Source organism: Lepisma saccharinum, chromosome 20, assembly GCF_977018435.1.
Source record: "Lepisma saccharinum chromosome 20, izLepSacc3.1, whole genome shotgun sequence".
Taxonomy (NCBI): Eukaryota; Metazoa; Arthropoda; class Insecta; order Zygentoma; family Lepismatidae; genus Lepisma; species Lepisma saccharinum.
In genome coordinates this window covers 55,564,050-55,578,982 of record NC_139248.1, presented here as the reverse complement: position 1 = coordinate 55,578,982, position 14,933 = coordinate 55,564,050, and the positions used below count along the sequence as shown (strand labels likewise).

Below are 14,933 nucleotides of genomic sequence, written 5' to 3'. Positions count from 1 at the left end.
CCACCGTTGAGTATTTAACCATTTACTTCTCATTATAATTTTATACAGCTGCACATTAGGAGAGAAGTGAATGAAGTTCATGCCATGTTTTTTAATAAGATGTCCTATCTTTCACATAGTGATAAAAAGCTGCCTGTATTTGAAGGAGATGAATCTATGAGCGGACTAAACACGAGAGGCCTCCCCGATGGGTTAGTGGTAATGTCATTGCATTGTAATCAAGGGATCCAGAGTTCGATATCGGTGGAGGCCCATAGTGGTTCGATCCCACTTTAAACCATACGTTCAGTCCTGATTAGCCTCTCTGTGCATAAATTTAACTTCTGTCGCATTGAATGACTACTAGAAATGTTACCTTCTTGTGTTGCCAATCTACTCACGTAACTGGACTAATTACATATCATTCACTGGTATTTCTTTCCAAGACTACAGGATTTAACCACATCATGTGTTTGTAAACACCACTTATGAAACTTTAAGCTGCTCTTAATCTCTCTCTCTCTATATATATATATATAAAATGGATGTGTGTGTGTGTGTGTGTGTGTGTGTGTGTGGGTGTGTATATTTTTGTTTGTTCCAGCATAACTCTCGAACGCCTGGAGCAATTTCAACTAAACTTGGTACACGTATCACTTGCAACCTGGAAATAAATACTGTGAGGGTAAGACACCCCTGGCACCCCTAGGGGTGGGGTGGGAAGGGGTGAGATGTAAAAATAATCAAGAACCACCGATATTAAATTCCGCAGAAACAGACATCCGTGACTCTATGCAATCAGCACAACGATAGTGTTTCTCGGGTTGTTTAACATTCAGGCTGTGTTGCGAATGGAATCCGAATCCATAGTTTTCGTGACACTCCCAATGTGGTTCATCACCAAGTTCATCACTTATCAGCATGGGGGTGAGAGGGAGTGAAAAATAAAATGCCACAAATGACCTAGATTAGTGCCAAATCCATAGTTTTCTGAGTCGCTAAGCTAATTGGTGACATTCACGATCACATTTAAAATTAGTTACATTTTACACTATCGTTAGAATTCATTATTTTCCTGTCTAATACAAGATTGGGATACATAAATACCTGGGCAAAGCCAGGTAATCTGCTAGTGCACTATAAGAAAAAACGACCAAAGCATTGAAAGACAAAATAACAATGAACTAGATTCTCTGTACGTACGTGTATACTGCATTTCTACATTTTATATAATGTATTGTATTTACTAGAATTTCCAACATTAGTAGTGTTTTTGATATTCCCTGCAATTATTTTACGATATATTTTTCGTGGTTTTGGACAGGTCACGGGAACAAATTAAAATTATTCCAATATTAACCTATGGAAAACAGCACCTGCCATAATGAAAGATTTGAATAACAAATGCTGGCCAGGAATGGAATTCATTTGTTATGTGAGGCACAAATATTTAATAATATCAAAATGGACCAGTCTATTGGAGAAACCCAAGAGAGTACTCTAGTGTAAATTTCTCCTCTTTGTTCAAAAGAAAGTGAACCTTTAGCTAGAAACAGTGTTCAGAACAATAAACATTTCAATTTTAGTAAAAAAATTTCTCTACTACATAAAAAAACAAAATGAAAAATATAAAACTAACAAAAGAAGCACACAACTATAATTAAAAAAAAGAAAATCTACCATGCTCTACAAAGATACCAAAAAATGTAAATGACTGCTAAATCATAGACAAAGGAAGATCATTTCTGGTGAACCTATTGATCGAACGGTTTGCAAAAGAAGGGGAAACTTAACCTTTGGCAAGAAGTACTGGATCTTGTCCTTGTGTTATGATTACAATTCTGGATCTACTCTTGTTAATCTTCGGAAGCTCAGCCATTTTCAATGCAATTTCTTCTCTACTCTTGGCTTGCAACTTCTGCTCCTCTGCAAACGTTTCTGCCTCCTAAACAATTAAATATTTTAGAGAATTACCATGTACACTAATATAAGACATTTATGCAAACTGTAGCTTACTACATTGACATATTTTTACATTTAAAAAAATGTAGAATATTTATACTACGTCCGGTGGTCATTCCTATGTCAAGGGTGGGATGCACAGACTACATTTTTGGCATTAAAGTAACTATTCTAGTAATAGTTGAGCAACATATTTCTTACAGTTTCTGTGCAATGAATTATGAAACTAAATACTGTTGATTAAACATACCTACCCTTAGAATAGTTTCCCACATTTATAGATATATAGTTTTTCTTGTATGTACGCATTGCTTGCATTGTAAAATTTATTTTCCTGTAAATTACGGTTAATACAAGCATAAGAAAACAGTTTGTCTTTGTGACGTTTTAGGAGACACACACACTCCCTTCATCAGACGTTTATTTTCATTTTGACTAAAGATACAGTTAGAACAATGGTTAGCGATTTCACAAAGTCTTTCACACTAACAGAATAAACCAAATCAAAAAACAAACATAAAATTGCAAAAAAATTTAGAAGAATTAATTTCAAAATTGTTTTTAGATCACCAAGAAGTTTGGAATGTAGATTTAATGAATTCAAAATGAGAAACTCTCTACCAGATGTGGAAACCACAGGAATATATAATATACGTTGTTCATGTTCAAAGGATTATGTAGGACAAACAGCAAGGAAAATGGCAATAAGATGGCATGAACACGATTTGGACATTATAAATCTAAACCCAAGAACATGTTTGTCAGCTCACATCATCGAAGAGAAGCATTTGATTAAAAAGAGAAGGGTTTTAAAAAGATTGACGAGAAACATAGAGTTGAATGTATGGGAAGCTTCGTTCATTGCAGAAGAACACCGGGATAAATTAAATAATGAAAATGGTAACATAGATCCAGCATGGAGTTTTCTTTTTCACAAATGGAGTAAGCCACCATCTTTAAAATTTAATGTAACAAAAAACATCAAGAAATTTTGTGAAAACAATGATGACTTTGAATTACCTGATGATATTTGGGATTCATAATTTTAAATAAAAAATAATGTGATAAAAAAAATTATCTAAAATAAAAATAAAATGGACTGCTTCTTTTCACAGTTAGGTTGCTATATTACAACAATGTAACATTGACAACATCCATTATATAATGTCTTATTTTTGTTTAAAAAATTGCTAACCATTGTTATAACTGTATCTTTAGTCAAAATGAAAATAAATAAATGATGAAGGGAGCGTGTTTTCCTGAAACATCACAACGAAAAATTGTTTTCTTATGCTTGTAATAACCGTAAATTGCAGGAAAATAAATTTATAGATATAGTTGAACAATTTTTTGTTACGGATGGGATAGATAAAACACTTCCTCTTTACCTAATAAGAACTGACCTTTGAATATTCTAGTGGAGTTGGGGAAATGTCACAGTTAAAGGAGAAATAATTGTTTTTGGTGTCACTGGTGGGACACAATACAAAACAAAAGTTATTAAAAAAAGTTAAAATAAGCAAACAATATGCAAAATAACTTCCAATAAACCATGGTGCAACAACCCGTGAGGGCCAGGGCCCACTTACCGACTGCCAGCCTCACTCCCGCTTGCTGAGGTGGGAGATTATCCAACCAAATACAGGGTAACGCGTGGTCAGCACGATGGACCCCCAGTCGTCGTCGTAGGTTTCTGTGACAGGGTTGGTGGGTGGCCACTAATTCCATACACTGGCCGAAATCTCAGAAGAACACTTGTTACGCCCCCCAGGAGGTTTGAACTTGTACGCTTACCGTAGATGAAGCCCAAAACGTTAGACCACACGGCCACAGTGACGGACAAAATACCCTCTACTATTTACTAAATTATGTATAATACTTGAAATTCTATCAAAATTACAATTTTAGATTGTTGACTACAAGATAAAGCATTGCATTTAATTTTAAAAAATAAAGATTCAGTAACACTTTTTCATGGAATACCTCCCAAGATTTCTATGAAAAATTCTTTAAAAATGACAACTGATTAACAGACCAGAATAGCAGTAATTAAAGTGGCTGTGGCAGTATTTAACTGTCCCACTGAAACGTCCACTTCATACACAGACAGGCTAATCTGGACTGGACTGGACCTGTCGTTTAAAGTGGGATCCAAAGCACTATGTGCCTCAACCTGGTATCGAACTGGGGCCCCTTATTACAAGGTGACAGTGTTACTATTATGCCATCAGGGAAGGCTCTGTCTATTGATTTGTATTTATCTGTTAACCACCTAACTGTGGGTTAATGAATAAAGATGTGCAAGCTATTAAATTAGCACAAGTTCATAATGGGATATATTAGTCAGTATATGTGCTTGAAGGAACACATTTATTGGATCTTAATAGTGCACGCAATTTTATACATAATAAAAGGGTGCTAAAGCAAAATAGTTTAAAACATTTCACAACGTTTGTATCTTCAGTGACTAGATACTTTCACTATGAAAAATTAACATTTTTAACCAAAGACCTGGCTACATTAGAATGGCACTACATTTTCTGTTTCTGTCAATAAATAATATCTTGTATATTTGAATTAGGAATGGATTGATATGAGATTTTTGCTAATACTAATAAAATACCAATATATAATTAAAAATGCTATATGATGAGTCAGTGATTTATTTGCCTCCTTAATTAATTAATTAATGTATGTAACCAGGTGACTGCAGAGATTTCATTAAAAAAAATTACATTATTATTATTATTATTTAAATGGTTTAATTTTTCACCAAGTTACAGCAATTCTAGTGATGGACCAATACCAAGAGAGTACAGATTAATCTGTCCTATTCCTAACTTGTACATCTCTTATTCTTACAGAGCTTTTAGCCACTTTTGTATTTGTATTTCATATAGCTGCTATCTAGTGCTTCACTTTCCGCCACTTTTGACTAATCACAATGATGAAGATGATTCTTGTTTTAAGTGGTTATGCACAGAAACTCGAATCGGCACTAGACCTACAGCTTCAAGTGGGATCCAAACCACTGGGGCCCTTTGATTAAAAAGGGATGATGCTACCACTGCGCCATCGAGGAGGCCCTTAGATGAGCAATGATTAGATGAAATTGATGAACACCCACAAAAAAGATGCAAAGGACGAGGCTTGAACCTGGGAACTTTTGGGGCAAAATTGAAGCTGACTGCTTAACACCACATTTGGCTAATCTGATTGACTGATTAATTTGTTTTATTTTACTTTGCTTTTCTGCCACTTTTGTTTAATAGCAAAGATAAGGATGAATTGTGATATGATGCAAAGACAATCACAAACACACATGGCTAGCACACAACTCAAGCTCCCCATAAAGGATTATCCAGATGCAAGGCACTCACTAGCCTGTACAATGTGGTCCAGGATGTACTCCATGAAGAGAGTTTGACAAGTGGTGACTTTAGTCATGAGTTGACTGAGTATGCTCGGCCAATTAAGCACTTTCTTGCAAAACTATCGAAAATGAAAAGCTGTTTCCTTACACCTGAATTCATTTATTCGCTGATAATACAAAACTGATGTTCATAAATGTATGCACGACAAAATTTTAAGTGTCCTAGTGTCGACTGTTTATTGACGTTATAATATGTAAGGATGGGCTGATATGAAATTTTGGCTGATACCAATAACCGATATTCTCCCGATACAATACAAAATTCCAATTGGCCTTAAAGAACCTGGATGGATGACTGACCTCCTTAATAAATGGATGTTTCGCGGTGACTGCAGTGCAAAAGAAGTGACATTTAGACATTTACTTTTTAAGAAAGTACGGCATGTTGATTATCTATACAGATTATAACAAAATAGCAGAATCTTGCACAATATTTATAGATACATTGGATCAGTAAAATAATAGGTAATTTTACCGATATGCTTATATCGGGTAATAACAATAGAGTATCGATTAATCTGTCCCATCCCCAATAATAAGTAAGAATCAAATTATAAGAAATATTATTAGCCAGTTCTAATCAGGGTGGATGTTGAAACAGAGGTAAAAGATGAACAAATTGAAGATGGAACGGATGCAGAGCAACATCACAGACAAGACAAATTGTGAAAGGCATGAAAAGAAGAGAGGTATAGTGGAAGCAGAAGAGTTCTGGAGTTAGGGGAAGGGGGAAGACTTGGAATAACTGTTGGTTCATTTGTAGTTTGTTTTAAGTTCAGTTTACACTCAGTTGTGCTTACACCAAACCCACAGTTTAAAGCATTGTTTCTCAACCTATGGGGCACGAGGTGACCTTTGGTGGGTTGCAAAGTCGAGACAGAAAATTTATTTACAGTGTCTTAAAAACCCGTTACATTTAAATTACTGAGATATATTGTTATAACAATTTAAATTCAACCCGTGTTGTGCATAGTCTAAGCTCTATATTTCCGTTATTCTCACTCTATCATTGCTTCTTACCAGCATCTCTCTTATGTTTAACTCAAGAGAATCGAATATCTGTCATTTTCGTTTTGGTCGCAGCAAAGAGTTCTTACAGGTGAGTATCCTGAACTTTCGGATGAGGCATTAAAGTTGCTCATGCCGTTTTCCACCTCGTATTTGTGTGAAAAGATATTTTCATCTCAGATTCAAGTGAAAAGCAAATACAGAAATACACCTGACACGCACTCAGATTTACGACTTAAGTTAACCACCAACATACTGCAGCTTATGCGGAAAAGGCAGTTCCAACCGTCACGTTAGTTCGGTGAGTAAAAAAAAATTGTTTTCAATTCAGCTTGTGTTTAGTTACATGTTAGGCTAGAGTAAATTATGAGTAGATTCTCTCAGGCTATCGACCAGGTGAGTTGTGGAAAATATTCCAAGCTTTTGAGAGAATCTATTCATCATTCGTCGCCAGGAAAGCTTCAAGTTATTAGAGTAAATTAGTCTTTTAAATTACATATCTACTTTTCTAGAATGAAGTATGTGTAATTTGTTTAAGCAAGCGTACAAGAGAGCTTCTCAAAAGTACTCGATGTTAGCAAAAATATGATTGTAAATTGGGTGTAAACCCCTACAAGTAATTCTGCTGGCACCCATGCTTATGGGTCCCATGAAGTGTAATATCCTTCAAGGTGAGTCGTGGTTTAAAGTGAGACCATTTATTGCCACAGGCTACCAAACCTGCGCTGCTCGATTACAAGGTGGGAATGTTACCACTACTCCATCCGGGAAGTCCTGGTCACTTTGGAGAATCAAAAACAGCAGGAAATGATGAGATTGATAAATCACACCAAAAAAGGAAAATGTTGAAATGGTATTTGTTTGTCACTCAACTCTTAAGTACTTGGATGTGACAAATCTTTCTTTTTTTTAGCAGCACAGTGTAACTCCAGGGGAGATTTGTCAGCAGGTTATACTACGCTATAGCCTAGCCTACTGGCTGCAAGTCCAGGGGAGCTGTAAAATATGAGATGCTGAAAGGCAGAAGCGACAAAACCATCAACTACGAAAATGTCATAAGACTGTGATAATAGCAAAATAAAACAACATGGCAAGTTCTTTAATTTCATGAAAAGAGGTAGAAGGAAGTTGTATTAGATTTTTAGGTGAGCGTTCTCTTGTTAAATCTAAGTGTATTGTTCTATAGAAGTCTAATGAATAATTTTTAATCAGATGTGTCTATATTTAAAATTTTAACGTTTACAAGTGCTATTAATATTAATACAGAGCATGCCTTTAGTGGAAGTGAAATACCAGGGAAATAAAACTGTTGAATCATTACCATAATAACAATAATAATGCCAACAGGGCCCAAGACAAAGGATAGCCTAGGAGCCCATATTTTATATCCCCTCCCCCCTGATATCAGGCAGTATGCAGGTACTGTTTTGAACAGTCATGTCCTGTCATTTGTTATGTGGGGATCCAACGAACTTCCAATTTTGTAAAAAATATATATAGATCTATATAAGATTTTTTTGAACTTAAGTCATCTTCAATGTGGTACTTTTTTTTCCAGAAGCTTATGGCTTAGACTGTATTGAAAAAAAAAAAGATCTATAACTTGTAATTCTAGCATTCATACTTGCAGATCTACAAATTTATATTAAAAACCTTGCATAATTTAAAAAAAGAAAAACTTCCCACTTAAAATGCACTTGGCATTTAAGGGTTAAAAACTGAAGAGTAAATTTGAGTAAACATGATACTCTGATAGGGTGCAGTAAACACAAGCAAAAGTATTGTGTACATAGAGTTCATATTCCCACGTTACTACTTTTGTTGTATTCTAATTGATTTCGAAGGATCACTGCCTTTCATTAAAACAGGTTGCGGCATAGGATGAAGATGGTAGCATGTCGCTGTTTTAAGCCTCGGCTGGATGTTTCTCTCAACAGCTGAAAACTGCTTCTCGTTCTGTTGACAAAATCTCCTAACATATGCCTCCAATTTCGGTGATACTCTGCAAGGCTTTTCTAGAAGGATACACGAAGGGATGTATTGAATAAAAAATCGAATTGGGATTCTAGTTTAGCGTACAAAAAATTGGAAATGCAGCATTAATTGGATGTGAAAGCAGCTTTAAATGGGGCGTTTGAAGAATTTTAAACCATCTTACGGTTTAGGTTCAACATTGTGCATCTTAGTGTCGTGAATTTAGATAGATAATTCCAAGCGTTTGCACAATATCTTCAACAGAAATTACATAATTTTATTACAAAAAATACAAGTATTTAGTTCCCACGCCTTCTAGAAGTTCGAGGATTTTCCGCTTATGGCGCTGCTGTCGCTTATGGGCAAGCAACCCTCTGAATGTGTATTCTCCCATCTGCGGCACCGGTCATGTGCCGCTCGGAGCGGAGGAGGGGGGGGGGGAGGGTTAAACACCGCAATTTGCAAACTTATCTTGCTTTGACATCTGGTTTATGTTTTGTCCGCGCAAAGACCTTGGAAACTCAGGGAAGTGCATCCATTCCTTCAGTGGGTGGCTACGTTCAAAATACAAGACAGACAGTCTTGCAAGTCGAGGAAGTGAATCGCCATCACTTAGTTTACACAAATTACGTCGGTTTACTAGTCTGATCCAAAACAAGAAAGCCAGTTACTGCGTTGACTTACTCTGTGATGCTCTCCGATTTTTTTTACATATCTAGGTTATGCATCATAATGGGAATTGAAGAAAATGTAGGATGGAAGAGAGTGGTTCAGAGATTCCCATTTTCGCATTTTGACTTTTTTTTACCTAATACAATTATATTACTTATACTAAATCTTTTGCGGCGCGGTGAGACCCAAGAACTGATTTATTTTAATTTATTGAAGCTCAAAGTAAATAATAGAATAAAAATTTAAATTAACATTCATCATATTATTATTATTATGATCATCATGCGTATTATTATTATTATTATGAAACGTATAAAGCGCAAAATTTAATAGGACGACAATGCTCTGTCTGAGTTTGGTGTGAAGTAACAACATTTTAATAAATTTATTTCCAAACCATGAATTTCATCTGAAATTAATGCTCCCCGATCGCATAGTGGTAACGTCATCACCTTGTAATCAAGAGTTCCCAGGTTAGGGTCCCACTTTAAACTGTAGGTCGAATCCCAATTAGCCTATCTGTGCATAACATAGGACTTAATACAAAAATTAATGTAATATTATGTAAAAATTGACAATTTTGACTGACGTGTCGGCGTTAAATGAACCTAAAAATTAAAATACAAATTATACAAAAATAACAGAAAATTTACGAAGGGGAAAATTAAAGTTACTGGTTTGAAGATGTAGAGGCTGGGGAAAATGAGACAGGAGACACTTTCCTGGAATCCCCTTCAATTTGAACAGTGACTTGACATTGGTAACATTAACTAGGGAAGCATTCATTCATTAACTGACATTCGAGCCTATTGGACTTATGACTTTGCGGTGCATCACAGTCAGAAATCTGGTGAAATCTTAATATTTAGTTTCAAGTGGGATCCAAACCACTCCTTCGGGAGCGGCGTTCCTTCAACGGCTATTGAACCCGGGGCCCTCTGATTACAAGTAGGCCCTCCTTGGTAATGGTGCATAATATTTGAATACAATTGAATTGTATTCCTTTTCCAGCAGTTTAGCGAGTAAAATTTTAAAATTTCGTTTACACTCGAAACTAGGGCGACTTTTTTTTTCGCCTCATTTGAGCTGGAATGAGACTTGGGAGAGTCTAGAACTTGTAATACAGAAAACTCAATTTTATTTATAACTCTTTTATCTCTCTCTGTGTGTAAAACCATAGTATCTTTTTCACGATTAGGTCTTGTTCCATTTTCCCTCCTGCGTTCTTTGCTCTCTCTCCCTGGCTCTTCAGATATAGAGCATCCTTCATTTCTTGCCCTTCTCTTTCTCTCTCTCCCTCCACTTGCTCGTTCTCTATTTCGTTTTCTACCTTTTGTTTCTGTTTCTCATTCTCTCTTTCTATAGATTTCTCTGTATGCCTCTCTTTTTGTTTCTCTTCCTTCCTTTATCTCTTTATTGTTCTGTACTGTTTCTTTTCTTTGTTCCTATTCTCACTCCATCGTGAGAAATGTTTATCTTCATTTCTCTCAATCCACCCCTCCCTCTGTTATTATAGTATGTTTTGGTTGGTTTTCCACTTCCTTTTCTTCTCTTTCAGTCTGTTTTGCCTCTTTATTTCCACTGGAGGCACATGGCACAGTGGTTCGGATCCCACTTTAAACTGTAAGTCCACTCCCGATTAGCCTTTCTGTGCATAAAGTTGACATAAAACCACAAATCAATCAATCAATCTTTATTTTCACTTTCATTCTCTATCCTTTGGTTTTTAAGCATCACGCTCCAGCCTGCTTTAGCCTTCCCCCGCCCCTAGAAGTGTCGTCCTCCACTGGTACCTATTTATTTGAGAATGAGTGAACCCCAGAGCCGTTTTATGCAGAGAGAAGGCCGCAAAAATCCGACCTTACAAAACACGCCCAGGAATCTAATCTTAGTCTCCTGCAGGCCAGTGAGACGCCCAGCCGACTTTACAAAGGGAAAACTTCCCTGTTATTGTCCTTCAATACTTTCTTTTTTTCAAATCAACTTTAATCTCTATTTTCTCATTCGAAAAAGAATAGTTTCGGAGAATTAGAGATTAGAAAAAGGAATTCACCTTGGCTTTTCTGTCACTTTTGAGGCGAGGACTATTTAGGGGAGGGAGATCCAGAGGGCACTGGCATGCATACGCAGAGGGGGTGCTGAAGGATCTACAGCCCCCCCCCGAAATTTTTAGAAAATAAAATATTCAAATGAAGGTAGTAATAAAGTCGAAAAAACTCAAAATGGCCCCCAATAACAATTTTTGTGTTTGAATTACTTTTAAAACGAAGGTTTAAAATTTTGAGCTCATACCAAATGAAAATAAAACACCAACACTGAAATTGATTTACGGCAATGTATTCTATCATTTAACCAAATATTTAATCTCCCTCTGTTCAGTAAAGGTTAGATTCATGGCACGGAACCCGCATTCACATTCAGTTGTAGATATTGGTACAATTTCAATTGAATTCATATAATACTTGAGTGAGGTGAAAATGTGTTTTGGCTGACATGACATGTTTCCATAAAACACACGTTCTTAATCATCTAAATGCCATGTGTGTGCATTTAATAGGACTATATTAAAAAATAAACCTGTCTTCAAAGCGGCCATTCATACTGTGCAACGAAGATTGAAAACAATGCTTTCAAACGTATGGTTTTCCTAGATCGGGGACCACCTCGACTTATTTTTATAAAACAACAAAATACTACAGATCTCAACAAGCTCTCGAAGAAGATTAAATGACCAAGCAACTCAACATACGTCAGATACACCGCCCAGTTTTAGTGTTCGATACAAGAATACTTGTGAATCACCAGAAGTCTGACAAAATACCGAATACATGGCATTTAAAAGAGACAGTCAGGGGTACCAATTTTAAAAAAACAAAACACTGGGTGGGCTCAAAAATTTGAATTCACAAATCACATAAATTATTGGGTGGACTCGGGTCCCACAGACCCGTATAAATTGGTGTCACTGTACACAGTCACCATAAATTACATAACGAGATTTTTTTGTATGTAGCTATGGTGTGGTAAACTTAAATGAATCCAAATGGAAAACCATAAGTACGATATAGTTTACAAGTGGGTTCAAAATAATGATCCCAGGTTGAGATGTGTCACTCATAACTAGAAATTTGATGTTTCAAAACAAGACGGGGGGCAGAGGCGTGGCGTGCATGTAGCCGCTGTTACCGCAGGTAACACCAAAATATAAAGAATTGAAGAACCTGTCTTAAAATATTATTACGTACATAAACTGCTAATATTGTCGTAAAGTAAACATTGCAGACTGACATTTTTTCTGACACCGGCAAAAGCGAAGAGGAGGACTGATCCGGTACCCTCCTCAGGCAACATGAGGAAAGGGCTCTGAGCCCACGCAAGGAAGACTTTCCGTCGCGGCAAAGACTGTTACGGCGGGAGGAGGAGGAGGGTTATTGCCATGACTGTTTAGCCGCCGCAGTTGCCGGTGATCCTTACCGGATACAGATCAGTGTTGCCATATTCAATTGACAGAAAAGAGTTAAGTCGCCTAATCGGGTCTATCTTACTCTGAAGGTGTCCAGTCACACTGGGGAACGATGGCGCAGTGGTAGCGTTGCAGCCTTATAATCAAGGGATTCCGGGTTCGATACCCGGTGGAGGCACAAGTGGTTCGGATCCAAATTTTAAACTGTCCCGATTAGCATTACTGTGCATGAAGTGGACTTAAATTGCCAAATCAAAATTTTAAAAAATCAAATCACACTGGGGGAAAAGCAAACTACCAAGTGATATTTTGTATTTACTCTAAATATCAGCAATTACGAAAGTCCTCTTTGTCCTTCTTCGACATCATGGGCGAGAAGGAGAGGAGAGGGATGGGTATGATCAAGGGGTCCGCTGTCCTTCTAAAAATGTCAACCTAAAATTCTATATTTCACACATATAATATTATTTCGGTTACAGAAATTTCTGATAATTGTTGAAAGGTCCAATTGAGATTGACATACGTTGTCGCAGGAATTAAATAATTTCGGATTGAAGCAATGTTCTTGAGATGGTAGAACTGTTTTTTGGTGAAAACATTACTTACAAGCATAATTTCCCGATTGTTATCTTAGCACGCTCTGAAGTGTCAGGTGTCCCAGGTTCAAATCCTCAGCAAGAAATGGTTATTCAATGTTCGTTGTTATTATTTTACTTACATAATTATAAAAATTAATAATTACATACACAAATAAATAATAATTTTATTTCAATAATTCACCATGCATCCTCATCGTCACGATTATCCTATAAAGCGAAAGCCTTAAAGGTAGCAAAGGACGTAAAATATACGAAATAGTAGTGGTGTCAGAAATGAGATTTCAGTGGATTTAGCGAAACATGGGAGTGGGAGTAGTTAGGAAACAGATGAAGACTACATCACTCTACATACGTCTTATTTGAAACGAAAAGTTTCGCGATTTGGGCAAATCTGGTTTCAAATGAACTAAGATGGCACCAGTAGTAGAACTGCACTTCTTGCAGGTTCCGAAGGAAATATTGGGGAAGCGCCGATGCTAAAAGGGGAAGGGGCAAGAAGGGTGCTTCACGTGTTACAAAAGTAAACAACGGTTTGTGGGAGGGACTGTGCAGTGCGAGTTTTGTGAGTGGTGTCTTTCGTCTTTATGTTGTTTTCGGGCATTGTCAATTAATTAATGGAGCTTGCTTCGAGTTCCGAGGTGGCGGGTTCATCCTATCTGAACAGTGTGTGTAATCGTGCGATAGAAGATATTTTGAAGCAATCTTCCGGTTCGTTCTTTTGCAGAAAAAATCGAAATTGTGGTGAAAGGGAGGCCAAAGCCTATTTTGAACGATTTAAAAACCAACTCGTCTGCTGGATATGACCGACATTTCAATGTTTCGTGGTATAACGACTATCCATGGTTATGTGGATGTGCGCAGTTGTCGAAACTCTTTTTTTGGCCATGTACTCAATTTTCGGGTGAAAAAAAAAACGTGTGGAATTCAGGTGTGGATAACATGGACCATGACCATGACGCACACAAAAATTCAAATTCAAATGAAAGACTTCACTTTATGACAGCATCATAGAACTTTTTTGATTTGATTTGATTGATTTTGCTTTCCTTGTGCCACTTTTGGCTAATTTGCGAAGATGGGGATGAGTGATGATATGATGAAATTGATGAATTGCAGACGTACCAGATTAATATTATATGAACTACTTGGAAGACATGGGGGGGGGGGCATGAGGTGGGGAGGCGCCCAAGTCTCCCTTAAATGTCCTACTGATAACCGGTAACACTTTTAAAAATCCCACGCCACGCCACTGACGGGGGAAAATCCTTCCTATTGTCCCTTCAAATGTCACCCTGCATTAAAATTATTAGAAATTCGCTACTTTCAAATGACAAAACTCTGATTTTCCGTTTTATATATATATATATATATATATATATATATATATATATAATATTGAGGACGAATTTTGTACCTTACAGATGAAAAATGTTCCTGCGCCACTGTTTATGCACGATCCAAGTTCACAAGTTCAGCCCCCCAAAACAAAATATATAGGAAAATATAATTATAATCTCTAATTCATCGTACACAAGTACTGAAATTAAATAATAAAAATATACGTTTTTAGTACTTGTTGTATAATCGAAGGTTATTTATTTCTGCCGAACTTATTGGAAGGCAACGATTATATTGGGAACATACGGTTGTTAAGGCCAGTGTCAAAGAAGATTTATGGAACTAACCAAGAAATTTACTTTTCGTCTACTGGATCCAACCTTCTTTTTTGTTATTCAATAAATATTCGATCCTTGATCTATTTGACATTTATTTCCCCATTTCATTTTTTTGCGATATTAACTACACCTAAATAAAGAATACGTTTTGTTATATCCCTGTTTCT

At 36.5% G+C, this 14,933-nt stretch overlaps 1 protein-coding gene across 2 annotated transcripts in view; it reads right to left on the bottom strand.

The window, feature by feature from the left end:
- The window catches only part of Adk2 (Adenosine kinase 2), a 75,335-nt gene that overhangs the window by 16,557 nt on the left and 43,845 nt on the right, over positions 1–14,933 (bottom strand). For both annotated transcript variants that reach the window (XM_083141492.1, XM_083141491.1), the window contains one exon: positions 1,774–1,924. In XM_083141492.1, coding sequence (XP_082997618.1) covers positions 1,774–1,924 — 151 coding nt within the window. The remainder of the gene's footprint in view (positions 1–1,773; positions 1,925–14,933) is intronic.